Source organism: Anguilla rostrata, chromosome 4, assembly GCF_018555375.3.
Source record: "Anguilla rostrata isolate EN2019 chromosome 4, ASM1855537v3, whole genome shotgun sequence".
Classification (NCBI taxonomy): domain Eukaryota; kingdom Metazoa; phylum Chordata; class Actinopteri; order Anguilliformes; family Anguillidae; genus Anguilla; species Anguilla rostrata.
This window is the reverse complement of record NC_057936.1, coordinates 67040425-67066193: the sequence shown is the minus strand read 5'-3', so window position 1 is coordinate 67066193 and position 25769 is coordinate 67040425. Positions and strand designations below refer to the sequence as shown.

The following is a 25769-nucleotide window of genomic DNA, read 5'->3' as shown; positions in this document are numbered from 1 at the left end:
ACACAACACACACACACACACACACACACACACACACACACCACACACCGCACACACACACCACACACACACACACACACACCACCACGCACACACACACACACACACACACACGCGCACACACACGCGCACACACACACATGCACACACACAGTAGTTACGGAACTGGACTCATAGGCAGAAGTTTGAGGTTGTACTTTTGAGAAAAGGATGAACAGGCTCAGCAAGCATCCAGCTACAGTGAGACACTATCTGTTAGAGCAGCTGCAGGCTACATCTTACATACCACACGAGACTGAGAAAGGAAATCTGCACTACTTTCACACTACCACTTGTATGCTACGGCAATATTTGATGAGTGAGGAAGAAACAGGGAAAGAGGACGAAAGCAGGAAAAAGGGGGAGAGAGAAAGAGGAATAGAGAGAAGTACCTGTTGGGATCAGTGCTCCTTCTCATTAAGTAGAGCCGGCAGGGAGAAGCCTCTGGCATGGTGAAAACCACGTAATGCATACTGGCCTTCTTATCATTCCACCTGCAGAACCAGCACTACAGTCACATCCCTGCAGAACCAGCACTACAGTCACATCCCTGCAGAACCAGCACTACAGTCACATCCCTGCAGAACCAGCACTACAGTCACATCCCTGCAGAACCAGCACTACAGTCACATCCCTGCAGAACCAGCACTACAGTCACATCCCTGCAGAACCAGCACTACAGTCACATCCCTGCAGAACCAGCACTGCAGTCACATCCCTGCAGAACTGTAAGTCCAGGTCAATTCAACACACTTTTGGACCACATCATCACAGATTTTAATTAGATTTGGCAAGACTATTTGGTCTTATAAGAAATCCCTGAAACCGAAATTACACTTGTCTCATTATTAAGGGAAATATGCGCTAACAAATTTTGGGGAAATTATCACGACTCCATGACTTTGACTCGCCATAGCTACCTTACTATACATCATAGAGAAATTGTTCTTATATCATTTTAAAGGGATTTTCCAGGTATTTTCTATGCTCTATCATATGTACAGTATTTATCACAAAATTAAAGGTAACAAAGTTATGAGAGATTTCATCTTCAAATTTATTTGCAAATACATTTTTTCCCCAAAGTTAGGTTACAATGTTGTCAACACCTCCAGAAAATTTGATCTTGGATTTTTGAGTCATTGCTGAGATATTACTGATCTGGAGTGGTCACTTCACTAATTCCTTACAATGTTGTTGAACATGAACAGTGCTAACAGACATTGTCAGACAGTGCAAAAAAACCAATCCACTACCTTCTAGATACCATTATTTTACTTACAGTGCAGGCAACTCAAAAAGCCTTGGAGTGTCTTCTGACCTACAAATGAAAACAGGCACAAACACCATCTATGAACCGATAGCAAGCATGAATATGAAGCATAGCGTGTGCGGTTATCTGCAACTTCATAAGAAAGACCGCTATATTTACATATTCATTAGAAGGGTGGAGTTACTTCATACTCATCAAAGGGGCGGAGCTATATCTGCATATTCAGCTGAGCTCAGGCCTTACCGTTGAGCTGTTGTGTACAGATCCATGGAAAACGCCTGCTTCACAGACTTCCCAATGATCTCCTGCAAACACAGAACAAAGATTCAGTTGTTCAACAGACACACAGACAGTCTAGTGTCCATCAATCTCTATCAAATGGTGACAGAGCAGATTTCTGGGTAATGGAGTTCTGAGCGCTGGGGGGAAATGAGCAGAGCAGATTTCTGGGTAATGGAGTTCTGAGCACTGGGGGGAAATAAGCAGAGCAGATTTCTGTGTAATGGAGTTCTGGGCACCGGGGGGGAAATGACCAGAGTGGATTTCTGTGTAATGGAGTGCTGTGGGGGAATGTTGTTATGAGCGTGAGTGTGTGTAAGGTGTGTGTGTTTGTGTTTGTGTAGGTTGTGAGCGTGTGTCAGGTGTGTGTTGTAGTGTGTGTGTCTGTAGTCCTGCAGGTGTAATCGTCTCTAACCGCAGGCTTCTGCAGACACAGCTCAATGGCGCCCTCCATCATCCTCTTCACAAAGTGCAGGGACTTCTGGGGGTAGGTGGGGAACAGCAGGGGACTGTCTGGATAGGACAGAGATTCTGTCAATCAAACAATCAACCAACCCCTAACTCAGTCATAAAAAATCCTTTGATCAATCCATCAAGTAAAGTGCACTGTAACAGTTAAATTGTTTTTGTAGTAAAGCAACTGAAACATGGTGAAACCCAAAATTAGTGGGTCACATGCTTTTTTAAATGTATGTGTGTGTGAGTGTGAGTATGTGCGTGTGTGTGTGAGAGAGTGTGTGACTGTGTATGTGTGTTTGTATTTTGTGTGTGTGTGTGTGTGTGTGTGTGTGACTGTCTGTGTGTATGTGTGTGTACCTTTCAGGTGTGTGCTCTCCTGCAGGAAGCTGAGCCATTGGTTCCCACTGGTGTTTGGTGGGGAAACTAGGTCCTCATCTTCATCCTTAAGATACTGCAACAACAGAGATGTCCAGTGAGATACACACACACGCACACGCACACACGCGCATACACACACACACACACACACACCCTCACCTGGCCAACCCGCTCCACGTTGAAGTACTTTCCTTTCCGATCAAACAGCTCCTCATTCTGTCAGAGGAGGGAGAGACTGTTACTCAGAGAAACAGGCGGAGTCAGTTTCCATCACAACGGCTTCTGCGCTTACCTCACTGAAGTGCTCAGACAGGAAATCTGCCACAAAAGAGATGTCCTTCTGGGTCATCTAAACAGGAAACAAACACAGCAATCTACAGCAGATATACCATCAAACCTCATATTTATAGAATTACTTTATCTGAAATATTTTCCATCAAATATTCTGTAAAATTAATGTGTGAAGTTGTGCGATTGTAGGAATGTATCACAAGCAAAGGGATGTAGTATATTAGTATGTATACTAGTGATGTCACATTTCTGACCATTGACTAGTTGCTGTCTGAAACCAACTAATCGTTTTTTTACCGTTTGATGTAGGACACACTGCAGCTCTGACCACTGCCCAAAACTGCTGCTCTGACCACTGCTCCACACTGCTGCTCTAAATACTGCTCCACGTTGCTGCTCTGACTACTGCTCCACACTGCTGCTCTGACCGCTGCTCCACACTGCTGCTCTGATCAGTGCTCCATACAGCTGCTCTGATCACTGGTCCCCACTGCTGCTCTAACCACTGCTCCACACTGCTGCTCTGACCACTGCTCCACACTGCTGCTCTGACCACTGCTCCACACTGCTGCTCTAACCACTGCCCTAACAACTGCTGCTCTGATCACTGCTCCACACCGCTGCTCTGATCACTACTCCACACTGCTACTCTAACCACTGCTCCACACTGCTGCTCACCTTGTTCAGTTCTGGGGGCACATGGTCTTCTGACATGCGCAGCATTGCTGTAATGAAAAGGACACAGAGTCACCTGTGTCTACCTGCACAGACCAAACCCCTCCCCCGGTTACCTGCACACACCTAACCCCTCCCCCGGTTACCTGCACACACCTAACCCCTCCCCCGGTTACCTGCACACACCTAACCCCTCCCCCGGTTACCTGCACACACCTAACCCCTCCCCCGGTTACCTGCACACACCTATCCCCCCAGCTTACCCACATACAGCCAGCGGAAGAACGCCTTGAAGTTTTTCATGCTCCTGTCTATGACCCTGCAGCACAAACAGGAAACAGGAAACAGGAAGCAGGGGTGAAATATGCTCTGGGAGCTGGTAGCTATTAGCCGCATTAGTAAATCTTTCCCATTTCCCACATTGCATTTCGGTGGGAGTACTCACTGCAGAAGTTCATTGGCCTTCAGTGTGAAAGACCCCACAGCAGTAATGGCATCTTTAACAGAAATAAAGTAAGAAAGTGAATTAGTATTTTTTTTCGTCATGATTTAAGTTCTATTATAAGTGGCAAGCACTACATGTTCTGGTATGAGGTATCAGTATAAGAGTACTGACTGCATTCGCTGCACGGGTCACAATAAGTCCTGATGGAAATACCTTCTATTGCTGCCGAATCCAGGCCAAGGGGCTGAAACTTCTGTTTCCATAGTGACATCCCCCTCACCTCACTCAGGTGGTACAGCAGCGCTTCTGAGCCACTGGGGGGGTAGGGGGGGGACAGATGAGGCGGGGTGGTCGGTGAGACAGGTATCAGGCAGGTGTGTGTACCTCTGCAGGAGGCTGAACTCACACACAGGTGAGACAGGTATCAGACAGGTGTGTGTACCTCTGCAGGAGGCTGAACTCACACACAGGTGAGACAGGTATCAGACAGGTGTGTGTACCTCTGCAGGAGGCTGAACTCACACACAGGTGAGACAGGTATCAGACAGGTGTGTGTACCTCTGCAGGTGGCTGAAACTTCACAACAGGTGAGACAGGTATCAGACATGTAGGTTGTGTACTCTGCAGCAGGCTCGAACTCACACACAGTGGACAGTATCACAGGTTTTGTGTACTCTCTGCAGGTACGCTGATCACAAGCTTACTCTGGATAGCTACAGGCAAGTATACTAACTAACCTAACAGTGCTAACAGCTTCTTACAGTCCGCTACAGGCAGTACTCTACAGTACTAACAGCTATACTCTACAGGCATAACGCTAACAGTGCTAACAGCTATATTCTACAGATAGAATGCTAACAGTGCTATAACAGGTATACTCTACAGATAGAATGCTAATAGCTATACTCTAACAGACACTGTACTTAAACTGAGTACTTTAACTGTCTGTGTTCCTTAACAGGTGATGTCTCACCTTCACAGTCAGCTGGTTCATCAGAAGAGCCTGCAGTTCAGGACTAGGCACAGAAACACATTTTATTTAAAATATACACACATACTGTACCTAATCTGCGCCACACCTCTAGATATGATTTTATTTAATTTCTACGAAACTTAAATGACCAATTTCAAAAGTTCTATGATAAACATTATTTGCACATTTGTGATCTCCTGCAACTGGAATGCAGTTTCCCAGCTACTTTCAGGCTGGGGTGAATCAGACCTGTGTTCTGACTCTTCACTCCATCTAGAGGACACACTGTGTTATTGCAGCTTTAGGAAAACCGGTTCACAGTGCAATCTTCTGCTATGAACAGTAAAACGTCATCTCCTTCTGTAGAGACAGGTAGCACTCCTCCAGGTGTGAGGTAGGCGCACGCTGCACATCTCTCACTCACCTGGACTTCCCCCACAGCAGGAGCTCCAGGAACTCATCCTGCACCTGTGTGCTGGTGTTCTTCTCCTGAGACAGACAGATTCACCAAAAACATGGGGACCTGAAAATTACCCAAAATCATGCAGACATGCAGACCTGCAAACTCCACCCTTCCTGTGCATGCTAAGGGAGGTAGATGTAGCTGCAGGCTGCTGCTGTACAGGTAGAACCAATGCCCTGATAACATGTACCCTGCTGCCCTGGAGCCCTGCAGCCCTGGAGCTCTGATGCTTTGATGCCCCAGTGTTCTGATGCCCTGATGCCCCGGTGTTCTGATGCCCTGATGCCCCAGTGTTCTGATTCTCTGATGCCCCAGTGTTTTGATGCCCCAATGTTCTGATGCCCTGATGCCCCAGTGTTCTGATGCCCTGATGCCCCGGTGTTCTGATGCTCTGATGCCCCAGTGTTCTGATGCCCTGATGCCCCAGTGTTCTGATGCTCTGATGCCCCAGTGTTCTGATGCCCCGGTGTTCTGATGCCCTGGTGCCCCAGTGTTCTGATGCCGATGCCCCGGTGTTCTGATGCCCTGATGCCCCAGTGTTCTGATGCCCTGATGCCCCGGTGTTCTGATGCCCTGATGCCCCGGTGTTCTGATGCCCTGATTCACCAGTGTTCTGATGCCCTGGTGCCCCAGTGCAGTCAGACGGTTTGTAATACTGCAGGACTGCTCCAGTGCAGTGTAACTCTCAGGGATCTGGGCTCAGGACTCACAGGTTCTATGTCTGCATCTTGTAAGTAAGATACTCAAGCTGTACTGCTTCAGTAATTAAGCAGTAGTGTAAACCGACTGTGTGTAAGAACCTAATCCTAAATGTAAAATGTGAATGTGAACTCCATTTGAGCAGCCCGTTTAAATCTGAACAGGGACAGTGCTGTGTGACCCCTGACCCCTGACCTGGATGAACTTGGTGAGGCGCAGGTGCAGTGCTGTGTGACCCCTGACCTGGACGAACTTGGTGAGGCGCAGGTCCATCTGCATCAGGATGTCCTCCCAGGCCTCGCACATGCAGGTGAGGGACAGCCGCAGGTACTGAGGGAGGAAAGCACATGACATCACCTCCATGGCAACAGCACAGCGCCTGCCATCCCCATGGCAACATAACATCACCTCTCATCCCCATGCTATCATCGCATCACCTCTCATCCTTACTACATCACACCACTTCTAATCTCCCTGGCAACAGCCTCCCCTCCCTCCCATGTTGCAGAGGACCAGAGCTTACCCTACACCTGAGAGCGGGGGCCTTACCTGCAGCAGTGTGGAGCTTTACCTGAGCGGTGTGTTTGGTGGGACCTCACCTGCAGCAGTGTGGAGCTTTACCTGAGCGGTGTGTTTGGTGGGACCTCACCTGTAGCAGTGTGGAGCTTTACCTGAGCGGTGTGTTTGGTGGGACCTCACCTGCAGCAGTGTGGAGCTTTACCTGAGTGGTGTGTTTGGTGCAGGGCTCACCTGCAGCAGTGTGGAGCTTTACCTGAGCGGTGTGTTTGGTGGGACCTCACCTGCAGCAGTGTGGAGCTTTACCTGAGCGGTGTGTTTGGTGGGACCTCACCTGCAGCAGTGTGGAGATGTGGGTGAACTTGCGGGCCATCCTGGTCACCTCGGCCAGACAGTCAGACAGCAGACCCGTATCCAGCTGCAAGAGATGACACGTCTCCATGGCAACTTCACTATGTGGAGACATGTTTCAATGGGCACTAGGTGGGCTAGTCCTGGCATTAAATCACCCCCCCTCCCTCCCCGCCCCCTGTCTTAGACGTTTTGGCTTTAAAGGAACCACTCTGAATAAGACCTTGATTTCAGTCAGACCTGCACATCCAGACATTAACACTGACCCAGCGTTCAGTCAGACCTGCACATCCAGACCTTAACACTGACCCAGCGTTCAGTCAGACCTGCACATCCAGACCTTAACACTGACCCAGCGTTCAGTCAGACCTGCACATCCAGACATTAACACTGACCCAGCGTTCAGTCAGACCTGCACATCCAGACCTTAACACTGACCCAGCGTTCAGTCAGACCTGCACATCCAGACCTTAACACTGACCCAGCGTTCAGTCAGACCTGCACATCCAGACATTAACACTGACCCAGCGTTCAGTCAGACCTGCACATCCAGACCTTAACACTGACCCAGCGTTCAGTCAGACCTGCACATCCAGACCTTAACACTGACCCAGCGTTCAGTCAGACCTGCACATCCAGACCTTAACACTGACCCAGCGTTCAGTCAGACCTGCACATCCAGACCTTAACACTGACCCAGCGTTCAGTCAGACCTGCACATCCAGACCTTAACACTGACCCAGCGTTCAGTCAGACCTGCACATCCAGACCTTAACACTGACCCAGCGTTCAGTCAGACCTGCACATCCAGACCTTAACACTGACCCAGCGTTCAGTCAGACGTGTGCAGGTCCAGACTGTAATGCTGACCCAGCGTTCAGTCAGACGTGTGCAGGTCCAGACTGTAATGCTGACCCAGCATTCAGTCAGACGTGTGCAGGTCCAGACTGTAATGCTGACCCAGCATTCAGTCAGACGTGTGCAGGTCCAGACTGTAATGCTGACACATCTGTGCGCTCCACAGTGTGTCTCACCTGGACGTAGCTGATCTGGGGCTGGTGGCTGGTGGACGTGACCTCAGAGATGATGGACAGGGACTTCAGGTCGCTGGAGAGGCACAGGCTGCGGCAGGTCCCCAGCACCTAGGGGAGCAGGAGGGGGAGGAGCTTACACAGAGCCACGCCCTGCTCAGACACCGCACAGCGCTAGGGGATGGGGATGGGGAGGGGGAGGAGCTTACACAGAGCCACGCCCTGCTCAGACACCGCACAGCGCTAGGGGATGGGGAGGGGGAGGAGCTTACACAGAGCCACGCCCTGCTCAGACACCGCACAGCGCTAGGGGATGGGGAGGGGGAGGAGCTTACACAGAGCCACGCCCTGCTCAGACACCGCACAGCGCTAGGGGATGGGGAGGAGCTTACACAGAGCCACGCCCTGCTCAGACACCGCACAGCGCTAGGGGATGGGGAGGAGCTTACACAGAGCCACGCCCTGCTCAGACACCGCACAGCGCTAGGGGATGGGGAGGAGCTTACACAGAGCCACGCCCTGCTCAGACACCGCACAGCGCTAGGGGATGGGGATGGGGAGGGGGAGGAGCTTACACAGAGCCACGCCCTGCTCAGACACCGCACAGTGCTAGGGGATGGGGAGGGGGAGGAGCTTACACAGAGCCACGCCCTGCTCAGACTCTGCACAGCGATTGGCGGCTCTTACTCCAGTCAGCGAGGCAATCCGGTACATTCCGTACGCGTACAGCTCCACAAAGCCAGAGTCCCCTCCCAGCACCAGGACGTTCAGTCTGCAGACAACCAAACAGCACCTGAGCATCTGAGCATAAACCTCCCTCCTCCTACACCCGTGGAGTATGAGTCCGCCTTCAGAGAGCAAACAGCTGAGCCTGTTCAAAGCCGACTTCATTCTGTTTACTGAAATAACACGCCATCCAACAAAAATAAACAAAAAACATGAGCGACTCATATCGAGTGCATTACCAACAGAGGCAGAGACGCCAGCTGTTCTCACTGTGACTCACCGGACTTCACCAAGAAGATTCATGATCTCGTCCGACTTCTCCTCACTGACGGACAAAAAGACCGACAGGCAATCAAACAGACCGACAGACAGACAGACAGACAGACCGACAGACAGAGGTCATTTTACACTCAGAAAGGAACTCTCCAAGCTAATGCTTAACGGTCTCAGCAGGTTACCAGGGGCACCAGTGCACACTGCAGAGACCCGAGATTCCACACCTGGGGTACAGAGCAGGCGACACACTCACCTGAATATCTTTGATGTTGTGCTGTAGCTGTGAAGGGGCAGAAAACATAAAAAAAGTGAATTCAAATGACAACAGAATAACAGTAACAGGAGAGCACAGAGTCTGTGTGAGAAATGCAGGGCTTCAATCAAAATGCAGAGGGAGAGGGTGCTTACCTCTTTGGAAGTGTGGGTAATTTGGGGAGGAACAGGTTGGACTCATCTTCAGAGTTATAAAAGGATGTAAGGACGCTGAAACACAGAAAAGGTAGTGACAGACACTAAGCACGAGCACACTGAACACCCAGTGTGATGCATGCATAGCACTTTGGTTATGCCGATTATATTATACGGGGCGACATAGCTCAGGAGGTAAGACCGATTGTCTGGCAGTCGGAGGGTTGGGTTAGGTGCATGTGTGTGCATCAGCTACTATTCCCCTGTGCCACGTCAATTCCTGTGTGTCATCCCACTTCCTGCGTACTACCCCCCACTTCCTGTGCTTCGGCCAGAGACCTGCTCTCCTCCAGGACGTCCACCCAGTGCATGCAGGTGACTGGGTTCTCCACAGGGAAGGTGTGCAGCACCTCGGCCTTCTCCGCATCGCAAAGGACAACCAGCTTCTTGTCCCCCACACCGAAGGCCAGAACTGGACAAAATGGAAGCCATAAAACAGAAAATGGCATCGATGAAATGGCAATTCCAGCAGGCCCGAGCCAGATGCTTATGACCTGAGAAATACAGGCAAGCCCACAGCCCTCTCGTGAACTGCAATGTTCAAGTACAAATGCTAGCTTAAAAAGGAAATGGAAAAACCAACCCTGCCAGCCGGATGACCCAAACACACCTGTGAGCTGAAGAGTGTAGGGGAGGGTGAGGTAAAAAGGGACTAGTCTTCCTAACACAGCATTGGACTGGCACAGTTAACTGACCTCACAAATTATTACACTTTTGAACTGGGAGTCTGAGACTACATTTATTAAATAAATATTTGAAAATTAAACCTGTAATTGGCTATACAAAACCCACACAGCAAACATCAGCCATGCCATTTGCGCTGTGCATTTCTTTCAGATTGACAGAGAAAATAATTTCCCATGTTTGTTTTTGTAAAGGACTAACAGGGTCATTGCTGCTGTCCTGCTTAAAACTGACACTATTGTTCAAGTCAGCAAGGGGCTTAATCTGAATGTTCAATAGGGTGAAATATCTTGCCTAAAACTGAAAACATCATGTAAGTCAACCAACTACCTCAATCGGCCTGGGACAGCTGTCTTAAAACCAAAACAAACTATCCAAAGCGGCATGACAGCGGTGCCTTTTTTCAGCGTTGACCGTGCAAATCTCACTTTTGCCGTCGGGTCTCCATGCCAGTGACGTGATCTCCTTCCCCGTGGTCTCATTGAGCGCCAAACTCCACACGCGCTGGAAGTTCGCGAGACGGTGCAGGAGCAGCTGTGGTGACAGGGCGCGAAAGACCGTTAACCATTCAAAATAGAAAACGTTAACAGCTGTAACCTGAACTGAGATACCAACGGCAATAGACCACGACAAATCAACATTTTGTCATCATTTTTGCGTTCAAATTATATATCCATCCTTGGACACAACCTAAGAAGTCAACACATTTGTAGGCCTACACGATGCAGTCTTATGCGAAAAGCTGTTGCAGCGTCACAGGTAAATTACGTTACCGTAAGTTATATCAGTGTTTCGGTTTGGGTGTGCCGTAAAGTATTTAACCACGGAACACATTATCGATAATACTGGATAAGCGCTCTTACATCTGCTCACATCGTTTATCATAACATTACCTATTCATACTTATAATAATCCATGGTTGGCGTGTCGACAACGAGACGTGCTGCTCACCTCACCAGCTTTGTTTGCGAGAGCGATTAAGTCCCTCTTCGGTGACCACACCATAAACAATATGGGGTTGGGTAACTGCTTTTCCCCAACTTGGCGGAAGGCAGGCATATCTGAGGACTAAAACACAATTAAATTTATTAGCCAACTTACCGTTAGCGTTAGTCATAATTTTCACTGCCTAGCCCCGTTTTATAATTTTCGTGCTCCCGTTTTAGGAGCATTTGGTCCTGAAAAGTGACGCGTGCTAACTGGAAAAACTATTTAGGAGCACACCTACTAATTTAGTTGCATTAGTTTGCTCCTACATGTGTTAACTTTGGAGTATTTTTACGTGTACTCCGCACAAGTATAAAACAGTTTTCAGGAACACATGGAAAAAATGTTCGTCTAGCCCTGGGTAAGGTGGTGTTGCCTACAACTGCTTGGTTCGCTAATTACGTTTGTGGTACCTAGCGAAGTTAGCCAAGTGTTTCAGTTTGGGTGTCAGTTTAACCGTTACCGTTAAACTGGAGATAATTTCTGGAACAAGCTAGCTAACGTTTCTAATTTATCCAGCATGCTCATATTTTTCATGGCAGTTAGAGTCAGCTGTTGTTTCATTTTCATAAACCCAGTACAGTTAGCAAATGGCACCATATATATCTGAAAGTACATCAATCTTTAAAACATAGCTAGTTGCTCAGCTATCACATCAGGCAGACTGACAGCTAACGTAGTAGCTACCCAGACTACTAGAGAAAATCAGCACAACTACCATCAGTCTACCACAACTGCTAGCTGGCTAACTTTGGTTAGCTATCAACATACCGTTATTGGTAGCCAAGTGTTTGTCTGTGAGAATGTCTTGCACTTTGCGTATTCCGTGAAAAAGTGTGATTTTCTTTCAAGTAGTCACTTAACATTGATCTGTTCACATCTGATGAAAACTAGGCCAATGCATGTCCAAAATATTTTATGTCAGGCGTTTTTGTGCGCGCCGCCATAGCGTGAATGATTATTTTGCTCCACCAATCGCCGTTAAAATGGAGTGCCCAATGAAATCCACACAACGGGGAGGCGAAAGGGACATTTCAAACGAGCGTAAACCAAAACTTTTTTCTGGTTGCATTTCAGGACTTCTCAATCTGTATTGTTTCTGTGTTCTTGAATTTTGTTTAGTAATATACCAGGGGCATTGCTGCCGCTGAAGCAGACATGTGAATCAACTGCAAGTTTTTTTTTTTTTTTTTCGTCAAAAAAGTTAGCAAGACAGTTGCCTGTCATTTTAAGCAGGATTTGTACCCCTTTTTTTGCACATTGTTAAGCACTGTTTTTGATTAATGGTGTCCCATTTGGTCTGGGAGCTTACAGAGCTGGTGGCTATTCATGGTGGCCAGTTATAACCACTGCAGCACCAGTAGACTAAACAACAAGATAGTTCATGTAAATAAACAGGCTCCAAACCACACGGATCACTCAATCACTAAGTAGCGGGCGATCATCTAGGGGTACGCAGTGCCATAAAGTAGCCATGGGAAGGGGTTAATGTGGGCGGATGTGACAGATTCACCCCAGTGGAACATTCCAGAATGCTCTGTCACCAGCACAGCGTCTAATCAGTAGATTGTTGAGCTCCAGAATAGCTGTGTGTGCTGTCAGTACTTCTGCTCCCTGGGATAAGGACCCCAAAAATAGCCTTGGTGACGCGGCTCACTTCATGCCTGCGTTCTTTCACACTTTGCTCTTTTTGTCCTGACCCTTGTTTTGTGGCTGAAAGAGGGAAGATGGAGGCCTAGTGCTGTATGCTGATCTGAGGGTCACATCATATACAGAACCTCTGTCTGTCACATCACATACAGAACCTCCATCTCACATCACATACAGAACCTCCATCTGTAACACCACATACAGAACCTCCATCTGTCACATCACATACAGAACATCCATCTCACATCACATACAGAAACTCCATCTCACATCATATAGGGAACGTCCATCTCACATCACATACAGAACCTCCATCTCACATTACATACAGAACCTCCACCTCACATTACATACAGAAACTCCATCTCACATCACATACAGAACCTCCACCTCACATTACATACAGAACCTCCACCTGTCACATCACTTACAGAACCTCCATCTCACATCACATACAGAAACTCCATCTCACATCACATAGAGAACGTCCATCTCACATCACATACAGAAACTCCATCTCACATCACATAGAGAACGTCCATCTCACATCACATACAGAACCTCCATCTCACATCACATACAGAAACTCCATCTCACATCACATACAGAACCTCCACCTCACATTACATACAGAACCTCCACCTGTCGCATCACTTACAGAACTTCCATCTCACATCACATACAGAAACTCCATCTCACATCACATAGAGAACGTCCATCTCACATCACATACAGAAACTCCATCTCACATCACATAGAGAACATCCATCTCACATCACATACAGAACCTCCATCTCACATCACATACAGAAACTCCATCTCACATCACATACAGAACCTCCACCTCACATTACATACAGAACCTCCACCTGTCGCATCACTTACAGAACTTCCATCTCACATCACATGCAGAAACTCCATCTCACATCACATAGAGAACGTCCATCTCACATCACATACAGAAACTCCATCTCACATCACATAGAGAACGTCCATCTCACATCACATACAGAACCTCCATCTCACATCACATACAGAACCTCCATCTCACATCACATACAGAACCTCCATCTCACATTACATACAGAAACTCCATCTCACATCACATACAGAACCTCCACCTCACATTACATACAGAACCTCCACCTGTCACATCACTTACAGAACCTCCATCTCACATCACATACAGAACCTCCATCTCACATCACATACAGAACCTCCATCTCACATCACATACAGAACCTCCCTCTCACAGCCATATGCTGTGAGTGCTGTAAGGTGTGCTGTTTAGCTGTGTTGGGGACAGAAGTAGCCCACTGATTCAGCTGATCCTGGGGCGTGGCTATGATGCAAACCATGGAGACAGTTCTGAGCTCAGTGTATCAGGCTCTACTGTCTGCATTCCCCCCGCAGAGCATGTACAGTATAATCACATTAATCTTTCATGGCGTGTGTCTGTGTGTGTGTGTGTGTGTGTGTGTGTGTGTGAGTGTGAGAGTGTCAGTGTGTGTGTGTGTGTATTTATGTGTGTGTGTGAGTATGTGTGAGAGAGAGTGAGTGTGTGTATGTGTGAGAGAGAGTGAGTGAGTGTATGTGAGAGAGAGAGAGAGTGTGTGTGAGAGAGAGTGTGAGTGTGTGTGAGAGAGATTGAGTGTGTGTGTGAGAGAGGGTGAGTAGGTGAGAGTGAGTGTGTGTGTGTGTGTGTGAGAGAGGGTGAGTATGTGTGAGTGAGTGTATGTAAGAGAGAGAGTGAGTGTGTGTGCGCGTGCGTGTGTGTGTGAGAGTGAGTGTGAGAGAGAGAGTGAGTGTGTGTGTGTGAGAGAGTGAGTGTGAATGTGTGTGTGTGTGTGTGTGTGTGTGTGTGAGAGTGCTGGGAGGCCAGGCGTGTGTGTGGTGTATTCCTGCCCTGTGCTAGGACTGAAACATGAGCACGCTCCAAATATAGCTGCCACTCAGAGAGGCGGTGTGTGGGACAGATGGCCCCGGCTCACTCAGAGCAGCCCGAGCAGCCGCTGCCCAAAGCCTCAGTCTGCTGCTCTCAGCCCTTACACTCACCCATCTTAAGCTGGAGACGTCCGCTACGCGCCACACACTGGAAGGTAAGAGCTGCCCGCCTTTCCTCTCCTTATTCATTTCCCTTTCTCTAAGCTCCACAGTGACCTCACATTGGCTTTGAAAGAGGATGTCTGTCAGATGGTGTTTTATAAGGTTTTAAGGTTTTTAAGGCTGTTTATTTAATTCAATGTTGGAAGGTATTTGGTGTTTATTTACAAATAATATGTATAATACATGTCCAAGCATGTGTGATTGTCTCATTCTCATTTCATACATGAATGTGCTGGTCACCTGTGTGAGTCAGTTTGGTGTCTGTTGGTCTGTAGTTTTGGTCTTAGAAGACTATTTAAACACTATAGAAATTGTTAGATTAACTGGTTAAATTAAAGTGTAAGATCACAAATATGTGATTAGAGATTAGATTCCAGAAAACCCACTCTTCAAAGGGTTAAATAAATGATGCTCAGAATTCCATTTTGAATCAATATATGGTTTGAGTTGTGGCTTTGGGAGTCTAAATTCCTGAAAATGATCATGACTGAGTGTAATTACTGGTGAAACACACATTTGAAAATAAGCGTAAGTAAGAAGAGGCATAATGGTGATAAATGCAGGCATCATGTCAGTGAGATGTGGGCAGTATGGCAGCAGTCTGGGTGTGAGCTGTGTCTGTCAGGTGTAAGCTGCTCTGATGTATTGTTCAGGGTAAGAATGGACCATCATTTCCACATGAATAATTGAGTTTTGGATCCGGCCTGCTCTCCACCAGGAGCTGAGCTCAGACAAATACAGCCACATTAAAAATAACAACAGCTGGTCTTCATGACACTGCATGGGAGGAATGTCTCTCTCTCTCTCGCACTCTCTCTGTCACTCTATCTCTCTCACTCTCTCTCTTTCAACAACACAGCACTGACACATGCACACACATACACACTATGTCTCTATTTTGTCTCTCTCTCATGCACACACGTCCTGTGTGTAAACAAACACTATCAGACTGAGGATCTTTTAAGGACACGAAACAGATATTTGAATTGCAATAAAAGGAAAGATAATTGCATTCCATTAATTTACACTCACTTTGAAAATAGAAATGACATTAAGCACATTTCATATGCATGTCACAGTAAATTCTGTGGATTGAATGTGGCTGCATAGACAGCATCTATTGTATAGTTCAGCTTTTTCTGAACATTATTTTTATGTTTTTGTAATGAAACGTGGATATTTTCCTTTATCACTCTTTTATGAATGATAAAACATACCATATTTCTTCGTCTGAAAAAGTGAATGATTTTCATTTAATATTGCACGAGTGAGTCTGTGGGCATAGGATTCAAGCAGACCGGTCTGTATTCCTCTTTGTTTTTCAGTTTTCTAAATTGCACATGTATAGTTCTCCTGGTGAACTTTTCAATATATTGTAGGAAATTATGAATTTTTGATTTAATTGCTCCTTCAGAAGTCACCTCATATCAGTTGAAGTGCTTCTGCAGTGTTGTATTGTCGCACCTGATACAATTTATTATTATTATTATTATTATTATTATTATTATTATGATTGTTGTTGTTATTATTATTATTATTATTATTATTATTATTATTATTATTATTATTATTATTATTATTATTATTATTGTGAAAGTTCATGGGAATAAAGTGTTTCAGGGCCTTTGTACAGGCAGAGTTGCATTATATTCAAGTATAGCATTATTGTGTTTTACAGACATTTCCCTTGGCATAGATTATACATGAAATACTGGCAGTACAAATAATACAGCTGCTGGGATAACTTGCAGATGACAGATGGCAAATTACATGCACTGCATACAGGCATGCCTACCTCTTTTTCACACATCAGAAGCCCTGCTGTGCATGTTATCCACATATATCTCTACGAACAATCAGGATCTCGCATTGTTTAGCTCGCATGCCTCATATGCAGCTTTGTCTGTAACAGGACCTCGCAGTGTTAGCGCATGTCCTCATGATGCAGCTTGTGTCATAATAAAGGTCCTCGCAGTGTTAGCCGCATGCCTTATATGCATGTTGTGTCCGTAATCAGGGACTATGTTAGGACGCATGCCAATAGCAGCTTTGGTCCGTACAGGGACTTGCATGTTAGCCAGCTCATATGCAGCTTGTGTCGTAATCAGGCTTCGCGTGTTAGATGCATCCTCATATGCAGTACTATAGTCCGTAATCAGGGAACTCAGTGTAGCGCATTCTCCTCATATGCAGCTTGTGTCCTCAATCAGGGCCTGCGTGCAGTTAGCCCATTCCTCATACACTGTGTCTAATCAGGGTCCTCGCAGTGTTAGCCGCATGCCTCATATGCAGCTTGTGTCCGTAATCAGGGACCTCGCAGTGTTAGCCGCATGCCTCATATGCAGCTTGTGTCCGTAATCAGGGACCTCGCAGTGTTAGCCTCAAGTTCTTGATTTTATTGTACCATGGAACCATAGAAATGTGGGCCCCATGCTCAATGTGTCACTGAGAATGTTAAATAAATAAATAAATAAATAAATAAATAAATAAATAAAATAAAGAGTAGACCCGCGGCGCATGGAGATCAGCCAGTCCTGGGAATGAGTCTGGTAGGGACTGCTCTCCAGCCAATGAGACATGTGATATAAGGAGGTAGCTTTTGGAGAAGTGCTTTCTACAAAAACAGGAACCAATGTTCAGGGAGGGCCAGCTCGCCTTCGGAAAGTATATGTTTGTGTGTTCACCTCCTGTTGATTTAAACCCTGTGTGTGTGTGCGTGTGCGTGCGTGTGTGTGTGTGTGTGTGTGCGTACGTGCGCGTGTGTCTGTGTGTGTATGTGCGTGTGTGTGCACATGTATGTGTCTGTGTGTTTATGTGCGTGTGTGTGCGTGCGTGTGTGTGTGCGTGTGCATGCGTGCGTGTGTGTGTGTGCGTGCGCGTGTGCGTGCGTGCGCGTGTGTGTGTGCGTGTGTGTGTGTGTGTTCCAGGATGCAGGACGGGAGCTGTGATCAGGCGCTCCCCCTCTCTCTGATGCTGAAGGAGGCGTGTCCAGGGCAGGGGGACGGGGCGTTCTCACAAGCCTGGGCGGATGGGGAGCTGTACCTGGATTCGCTGCCGCAGGCGGCGGACGGTGCCGAGGGGGAGGGGTTTCCTGAGCTGTCGTCCTTCCTGAGCCAGGATGAGATTGACCGCAGCCTGGACCTGGCCCGAGAGGCGTTTGCACAGGAGGAGGGGGAGCCAAACCAGGACCCGCCCCAAACCACACCCCTCCCTACCCCTAAGGACCTGCCCCAGGCCGCTGGCCCCGCCCCCCAGGCCCCTCCCACAGGGCGGGAGAAGCACGTGTGCCAGCGCTCCATGGCCCCGGCGGTGTACAAGCAGGACGGGCCGCGGCTGGCCCACGCGGACCTGTCGCTCAGTGAGCGCGCTTCCTCCGCCAGCGAGTTCTGCAGCCGCGCGGCCACCTTCATCGAGGAGCTGTCCTCCATCTTCAAGGGCCCCGGCAACCCTGATCACCATGGCGACGAGGAAACGTCCTCCCCCGACAGTGGCTACCTGTCCCCCAAGGGCCCGCGCGACGCTGAGCGGCTGGCCCCGCCCACTGCAGGGGAGGAGCCTGTGGCCCCGCCCCGTTTCTCCCAGAAGCTGAAGAGCCAGGAGGTGGCCGAAGGGAGCCCCATCCGGCTGGAGTGCAGGGTCACTGGGAACCCCCCACCGCTGGTCGGTGCGAACCGCCCGTACTGTTTATTCTGGTTCTGGTGCTGCTGCGCACTTACTGGTTTGTTGCTGGAGCTGCGTGCGCACTGTAACCTGGTTTATTCTGGTTCTGGTGCTGCAGTGCCGCACTGTACCTGGTTTATTCTGGTTCTGGTGCGTGCCGAACTGGTTGTCTGCTCGGCGCATGCGCACTGTAACCTGGTTTATTTCTGGTTCTGGTGCTGCAGTGCCGCACTGTAACCTGGTTTATTCTGGTTCTGGTGCTGCAGTGCCGCACTGTAACCTGGTTTATTCTGGTTCTGGTGCTGCAGTGCCGCACTGTAACCTGGTTTATTCTGGTTCTGGTGCTGCAGTGCCGCACTGTAACCTGGTTTATTCTGGCTCTGGTGCTGCAGTGGCACTGTAACTGGTTTATCTGGCTCTGTGCTGCAGTGCCGCACTGTAACCTGGTTTATTCTGGCTCTGGTGCTGCAGTGCCGCACTGTAACCTGGTTTATTCGTTGGCTCATGCCTGTAACTGGTTATTCTGGTCAGTGCGCAGCGCACTGTAACCTGGTTTGTTCTGGCTCTGGAGCTGCAGTGCCGCACTGTAACCTGGTTTATTCTGGCTCTGGTGCTGCAGTGCCGCACTGTAACCTGGTTTATTCTGGCTCTGGTGCTGCAGTGCCGCACTGTAACCTGGTTTATTCTGGCTCTGGAGCTGCAGTGCCGCACTGTAACCTGGTTTATTCTGGCTCTGGTGCTGCAGTGCCGCACTGTAACCTGGTTTATTCTGGCTCTGGAGCTGAGCTCTCTGTGCAGTGGCAGTGCCTGGTTTGCTGGCCTGGCTCTCAGGTTCCTGGAGGAGGTGGGTATTCATGGCAGTGTGCTGAAGCCTGCTTTGGATGTGTCCTTTAGCTGTGCTGGAGCTATGCCTCCTTTATGGCTCTTTGGCCAGGTGGGGGTTCGGTATGGCGAGGCCGTACACATGGCCTCTATATTTAGCCCAGAGCGGCAGCGCGTGGGGCCCGGCCTCTCCACCCCCTCTCTGAAGATCACTTCCGACTCCCGGCTTTGGGCCTTCTGTGAGCTTCTGATCAGGCCTGCTTTCTGAATGTCTTAAGAGTGAAAAACATACAGGTAGCTTTGTGGCATTATCCTTGAAAAAACAGGGGAGTCAGTGTACTGCAGAACACACACACACACTCACACACACACTGTCACTCACACTCACACACATACTAACTCAGACTGTAGTCATGTGACTGTAGACTGGAGGCAGGCTTCAGGTATGTATGAAAGAGTGCTGAGCAGCTGGAGATGGATGACAGAGAGAGAGAGAGAGGAGGGGGAATGAGAGAGAGGAGAGCAACAAATGCAGACATACAGAGGGAGAGAGGGAGGGAGCGATAGAGAGGGATTGAGGCAGAGAGAGAGGGAGCGATAGAGAGGTAGAGAGAGGGAGTGATAGAGAGGCAGAGGGAGAGGGAGGGATAGAGAGGTAGAGGGGGAGGGAGCGATAGAGAGACAGAGAGGGATAGAGGCAGAGAGAGAGGGATCGATAGAGAGGTAGAGAGAGGGAGTGATAGAGAGGCAGAGAGAGAGGGAGCGATAGGGAGGTAGAGAGACAGAGAGAGAGGTAGAGAGAGGGAGTGATAGAGAGGCAGAGAGAGAGGGAGCGATAGGGAGGTAGAGAGACAGAGAGAGAGGTAGAGAGAGGGAGTGATAGAGAGGCAGAGAGAGAGGGAGCGATAGAGAGGTAGAGAGAGGGAGTGATAGAGAGGCAGAGAGAGAGGGAGCGATAGAGAGGTAGAGAGAGAGGGAGCGATAGGGAGGTAGAGGGGGAGGGAGCGATAGAGAGGTAGAGAGAGGGAGTGATAGAGAGGCAGAGAGAGAGGGAGCGATAGAGAGGCAGAGAGAGGGAGCGATAGGGAGGTAGAGAGAGAGGGAGCGATAGAGAGGTGGAGAGATGGAGTGATAGAGAGGCAGAGAGAGAGGGAGCGATAGAGAGGTAGAGAGACAGAGAGAGGGATAGAGGGGGAGGGCAGAAGCAGCAGTAGACGGGGCTATAAGGGGTGTGGGTTATAAATAGGCGGTATGGTGACGGTCAGGAGGCTCTGGGTGCAGGAATCCCAGCAATGCCATGATGCTGCGCTTTCCCACCCTGAGGGAGCAGGGCGCCTCAAACAGGAGACACCCCAACACTGCCTCTGTCCCTCTCCCTCTGCGCCCCAACACTGCCCCTCTCCCTCTCCCTCTGCGCCCCAACACTGCCCCTCTCCCTCTCCCTCTGCACCCCAACACTGCCCCTCTCCCTCTGCACCCCAACACTGCCCCTCTCCCTCTGCACCCCAACACTGCCCTCTCCTCTCCCTCTGCACCCCAACACTGCCCCTCTCCCTCTCCCTCTGCGCCCCAACACTGCCCCTCTCCCTCTCCCTCTGCGCCCCAACACTGCCCCTCTCCTCTGCGCCCCAACACTGCCCTCTCCTCTGTACCCCAACACTGCCCCTCTCCTCTGCACCCAACACTGCCCCTCTCCTCTGTACCCCAACACTGCCCCTCTCCCTCTGCGCCCAACGCTGCCCCTCTCCTCTGCACCCCAACGCTGCCCCTCTCTCTCTGCACCCCAACACTGCCCCTCTCCCTCTGCGCCCCAACGCTGCCTCTCTCCCTCTCCCTCTGCGCCCCAACACTGCCTCTCTCCCTCTCCCTCTGCGCCCCAACACTGCCCCTCTCCCTCTCCCTCTGCACCCCAACACTGCCCCTCTCCCTCTCCCTCTGCGCCCCAACACTGCCCCTCTCCCTCTCCCTCTCGCCCCAACGCTGCCCCTCTCTCTCTGCACCCCAACACTGCCCCTCTCCCTCTGCACCCCAACACTGCCCCTCTCCCTCTGCGCCCCAACGCTGCCCCTCTCTGCACCCCAACACTGCCCCTCTCCCTCTGCACCCCAACACTGCCCATCTCCTCTGAACCCCAACACTGCCCCTCTCCCTCTGTGCCCCAACACTGCCCCTCTCCCTCTGCACCCCAACACTGCCCCTCCCTCTGTACCCAACACTCTATCTCTCTCTGCACCCCAACACTGCCCTCTCCTCTGTGCCCCAACACTGCCCTCTCCTCTCCTCTGCACCCCAACACTGCCCTCCCCCTCTCCCTCTGCAGCCAAACACTCCCCCTCTCCCTCTGCTTCATGGCTGTAATCAGTTTTGTGCTGCTAAATGACTACTAAAAGACTGTTTTTTTAAATAAGCACCACATATTATCATAGACACGTTGTTAGTGGCACACTCACTGCTGGTTTTGAGAGTTGTTTATATTAAACTCCCCTTGAACAAAGTATTGTACTGGATAGCAAGTTTTTAATCTGAAGTGTTTTAGAAGTAGTTTGATTAAATGCCATTTTCTATCTCAGTGCAAGTACTGAACTCTTACTGCAGTACAAAGGGTTTGCCACTAGATGGTGTTGTATTTTAAGGATTGAATGTAAGGATGTGTAAATGCTATGAACCTGCTGTGATCTTTCAGAAACATGAATTATGTGACGTTTTTTATGACCAATTTTTTATTATTCCAAATACAAAATCTTTACAGAAATTTCAGTAATTATTACAAACATTGCAATACATGAACATTATGTTCCATAGCCAATGACCAAAAACACACAGTGCGCTGGTGGATGGGGGGGTTTGCTGTTGGTCACTGGCATTATGGGGGGTTTTACACAGTGAGATGTGTTGCAGCGAGGTGTAACACTAATGTGTGGTGCAGTGAAGTGCAGTAAGCAGGCCTGTATTGCAGGCAGGTGTATTCCTGTGGGGTGTATTGTGGGTAATGTAGTTATTTGTATTGCAGTGGTGGGTGAAGCAGGCTCGAGGTGAGCTTGCTGGTCTGGGTGTTCCTCATATTGCATGCCAGCAGGAAGTCATTCTTTACCACTCTGGGAGAACAATGGCGTCAAATCCACTTTGGAAATGGCGGTCACAGGGTCAAACGTATTTTACTTCTTCACATTAGATCTTTCCGGAGAAATGTAAAACTCCCTTCAGGAAGAGCTTTTTGACACAGAGAAGCACAGACTGGTGAGAGAAAGTGTGCACATGGCCCAGGGGTTATCTTTCAGTGTACAACTGAAGCCCTTACCTCCAGCACCCCTGAACCTCCCTGCTGGGAACAGGCAGTCCAGTGTTAGTAAGCAATGGGCTGCTGTTTATGGAGAGTTTAGTTTAAAAATGGAAAGTGACTGAAACACGGCAGTGGAGTCATGTGGACCAGTTTGAACATCTGACTAATGGTGGAATAAACACTGTACACCCGGCCTCTTCATTCTCATCCTCATTAACATTACATCCGGCCTCTTCATTCTCATCCTCATTAACACTACACCCAGCCTATTCATTCTCATCCGCATTAACATTACACCCAGCCTCTTCATTCTCATCCTCATTAACACTACACCCAGCCTCTTCATTCTCAACCTCATTAACACTATACCCAGCCTGTTCATTCTCATCCTCATTAACACTATACCCAGCCTGTTCATTCTCATCCTCATTAACACTACACCCAGCCTGTTCATTCTCATCCTCATTAACACTACACCCATCCTGTTCATTCTCATCCTCATTAACACTATACCCATCCTGTTCATTCTCATCCTCATTAACACTACACCCAGCCTGTTCATTCTCATCCTCATTAACACTACACCCATCCTGTTCATTCTCGTCCTCATTAACACTATACCCAGCCTGTTTATTCTCATCCTCATTAACACTACACCCATCTTCTTCATTCTCATCCTCATTAACACTACACCCAGCCTCTTCATTCTCACCCTCATTAACACTACACCTGGCCTCTTCATTCTTCTCCTCATTAACACTACACCCATCTTCTTCATTCTCATCCTCATTAACACTACACCCATCTTCTTCATTCTCATCCTCATTAACATTACACCCGGCCTCTTCATTCTCATCGTCATTAACACTGTGAACCCAGCCTCTTCATTATCAACCTCATAAACACTTTGCACCCACAGCCTGTTCATTCTCAACCTCATTAGTACTGTACTCTCAGGCTCTTCATTCTCATCCTCATTAGCACTGCACACATAGTCTAGCGCATTGACTGGACTTAGCCTTGTGCTAACACGCTGGAGGCGTATTGTGATTCTGGGCATTTTCTGTCTGTGAGAGGGGTTGAGAGACGCTGCTATGGCCTCAGACGTGCTCTGTGCATGCCTGCTCTCACACAGGGAGTGGGCGTTTCCAGGTCACTGCACTGCTACGCCCTTCTGCCTGCATTCCTGCCTGAGTGACAGCCCCGCCGCTCTGATATGATTGAAGAGTAATAAGCATAGCCCAGACATCACATGCACTGCTGCTTCCTGTGAATGAACCAGGCTGGCACTGAGTGTGCACAGACAGCTTCTGAAGGCCTGTTTGTGTGCGAGTGGGCTGAGGTGAATAGAAAGGTGATTCTTCATTGTTCAGGGGGACAGACACAAGAGAGCATAAATGGTTCGGGAGGAGTCATGTTTTGGAAAGAGGCCCCCAGCATCACCACCTAGATCAACATAATAGTCTGTGGTATGAAGTATGGTGTGAAGTTGAACACTGCAGGAGAGACAGGCATTCTGAAGCTGTGCTGTGAGAGAGACAGGCATTCTGAAGCTGTGCTGTGAGAGAGACAGGCATTCTGAAGCTGTGCTTTGAGAGAGACAGGCATTCTGAAGCTGTGCTGTGAGAGAGACAGGCATTCTGAAGCTGTGCTATGAGAGAGACAGGCATTCTGAAGCTGTGCTGTGAGAGAGACAGGCATTCTGAAGCTGTGCTGTGAGAGAGACAGGCATTCTGAAGCTGTGCTGTGAGAGAGACATGCATTCTGAAGCTGTGCTGTGAGAGAGACATGCATTCTGAAGCTGTGCTGTGAGAGAGACAGGCATTCTGAAGCTGTGCTGTGAGAGAGACAGGCATTCTGAAGCTGTGCTGTGAGACAGGCATTCTGAAGCTGTGCTGTGAGAGAGACAGGCATTCTGAAGCTGTGCTGTGAGAGAGACAGGCATTCTGAAGCTGTGCTGTGAGAGAGACATGCATTCTGAAGCTGTGCTTTGAGAGAGACATGCATTCTGAAGCTGTGCTGTGAGAGAGACAGGCATTCTGAAGCTGTGCTATGAGAGAGACATGCATTCTGAAGCTGTGCTGTGAGAGAGACAGGCATTCTGAAGCTGTGCTGTGAGAGAGACAGGCATTCTGAAGCTGTGCTGTGAGAGAGACAGGCATTCTGAAGCTGTGCTGTGAGAGAGACAGGCATTCTGAAGCTGTGATTCTGTAGTGCTCACTCATTGATCTGAGCGAAGGGGAGCTGTTTACACTTTCACACCCGAGTTTATTTTGGCAAGCAGCGCTTGATGATTATTTCTCACGGTAAACTCCTGTATAATGACTGGAACGGGTGTGGTGGGGGGTCTTGGTGCAAGGTAGACTTTGACACTATGTTGATATCCCGTGGAGAATTAACTCAGTATAGCTTTATGAGGGAGAAGCACAAATCGAGGCCTTTCATTTTTATTGAGCTGCGTGGATATGAGGAGACTGTAAAACAGACATGAAGTCCAGGAGGGACTGCAGGTGCTCATCTACAGGTCAGACAGGTCTACTGCACCTGATCACACCTGCCTGAGTACCCCACCAGAAACACACACAGCTAACCTTCTCACTACAGAGAAAACAGCACACACACTCACACACACTCACATACACACACACTCACACACACTCACACACACATACACACACTCACACACATACACACACACTCACACATACATACACACACATACATACACATACACACACACACTTACACACATACATTTACATACAATTACATACACACACAGACAGACAGACACACACACACGCATACACACACACTCACACATACACACGCATACACACACACACACACACACACACACTGATAGATAGTGTTCATGGGGATGTGTGTGTGTAAGAGTGTGGTCAGTAATGTACAATACACTAACCCCACACACTTGTGCAATGTACTAATCGAACACGCATGTGCAACACACTAACTGCACACAGCTTTATGACACATTAACCCCACACAGAAAATGTGCTTACCACAGAGCTGCTTAAGGGGTTAATACTAAACTACTCCAACAAGTGTAACTAATGACTTTATCACACACACTCCCTCCACATACTGTAAACACGGCGTGCAAACACCCAACAGCCATCTATTGAGAACACGTGAACCCAGACGAGCACGTTCTACTCCGTGAACTTTGTGAAAGCCGTTACACATGTACAGCATGTGGGAGAGCGTCAGATCG

At 48.7% G+C, this 25769-nt stretch overlaps 1 protein-coding gene across 1 annotated transcript in view; it reads right to left on the bottom strand.

Moving 5' to 3' along the window:
- The window catches only part of anapc4 (anaphase promoting complex subunit 4), a 14583-nt gene extending 2594 nt beyond the window's left edge, over positions 1-11989 (bottom strand). Inside the window, 25 exon segments of the mRNA XM_064333941.1 lie at positions 432-533; positions 1322-1360; positions 1556-1617; positions 2007-2104; positions 2408-2501; positions 2588-2644; positions 2721-2777; positions 3398-3444; positions 3658-3713; positions 3840-3891; positions 4053-4153; positions 4398-4409; positions 4718-4855; positions 5237-5301; positions 6218-6304; positions 6825-6908; positions 7876-7983; positions 8560-8644; positions 8879-8923; positions 9128-9154; positions 9283-9357; positions 9622-9754; positions 10455-10560; positions 10978-11094; positions 11785-11989. Coding sequence (XP_064190011.1) covers positions 432-533; positions 1322-1360; positions 1556-1617; positions 2007-2104; positions 2408-2501; positions 2588-2644; positions 2721-2777; positions 3398-3444; positions 3658-3713; positions 3840-3891; positions 4053-4153; positions 4398-4409; positions 4718-4855; positions 5237-5301; positions 6218-6304; positions 6825-6908; positions 7876-7983; positions 8560-8644; positions 8879-8923; positions 9128-9154; positions 9283-9357; positions 9622-9754; positions 10455-10560; positions 10978-11085 — 1838 coding nt within the window. The 5' untranslated portion in view covers positions 11086-11094; positions 11785-11989.
- Positions 11990-25769: the final 13780 nt, after the last annotated feature.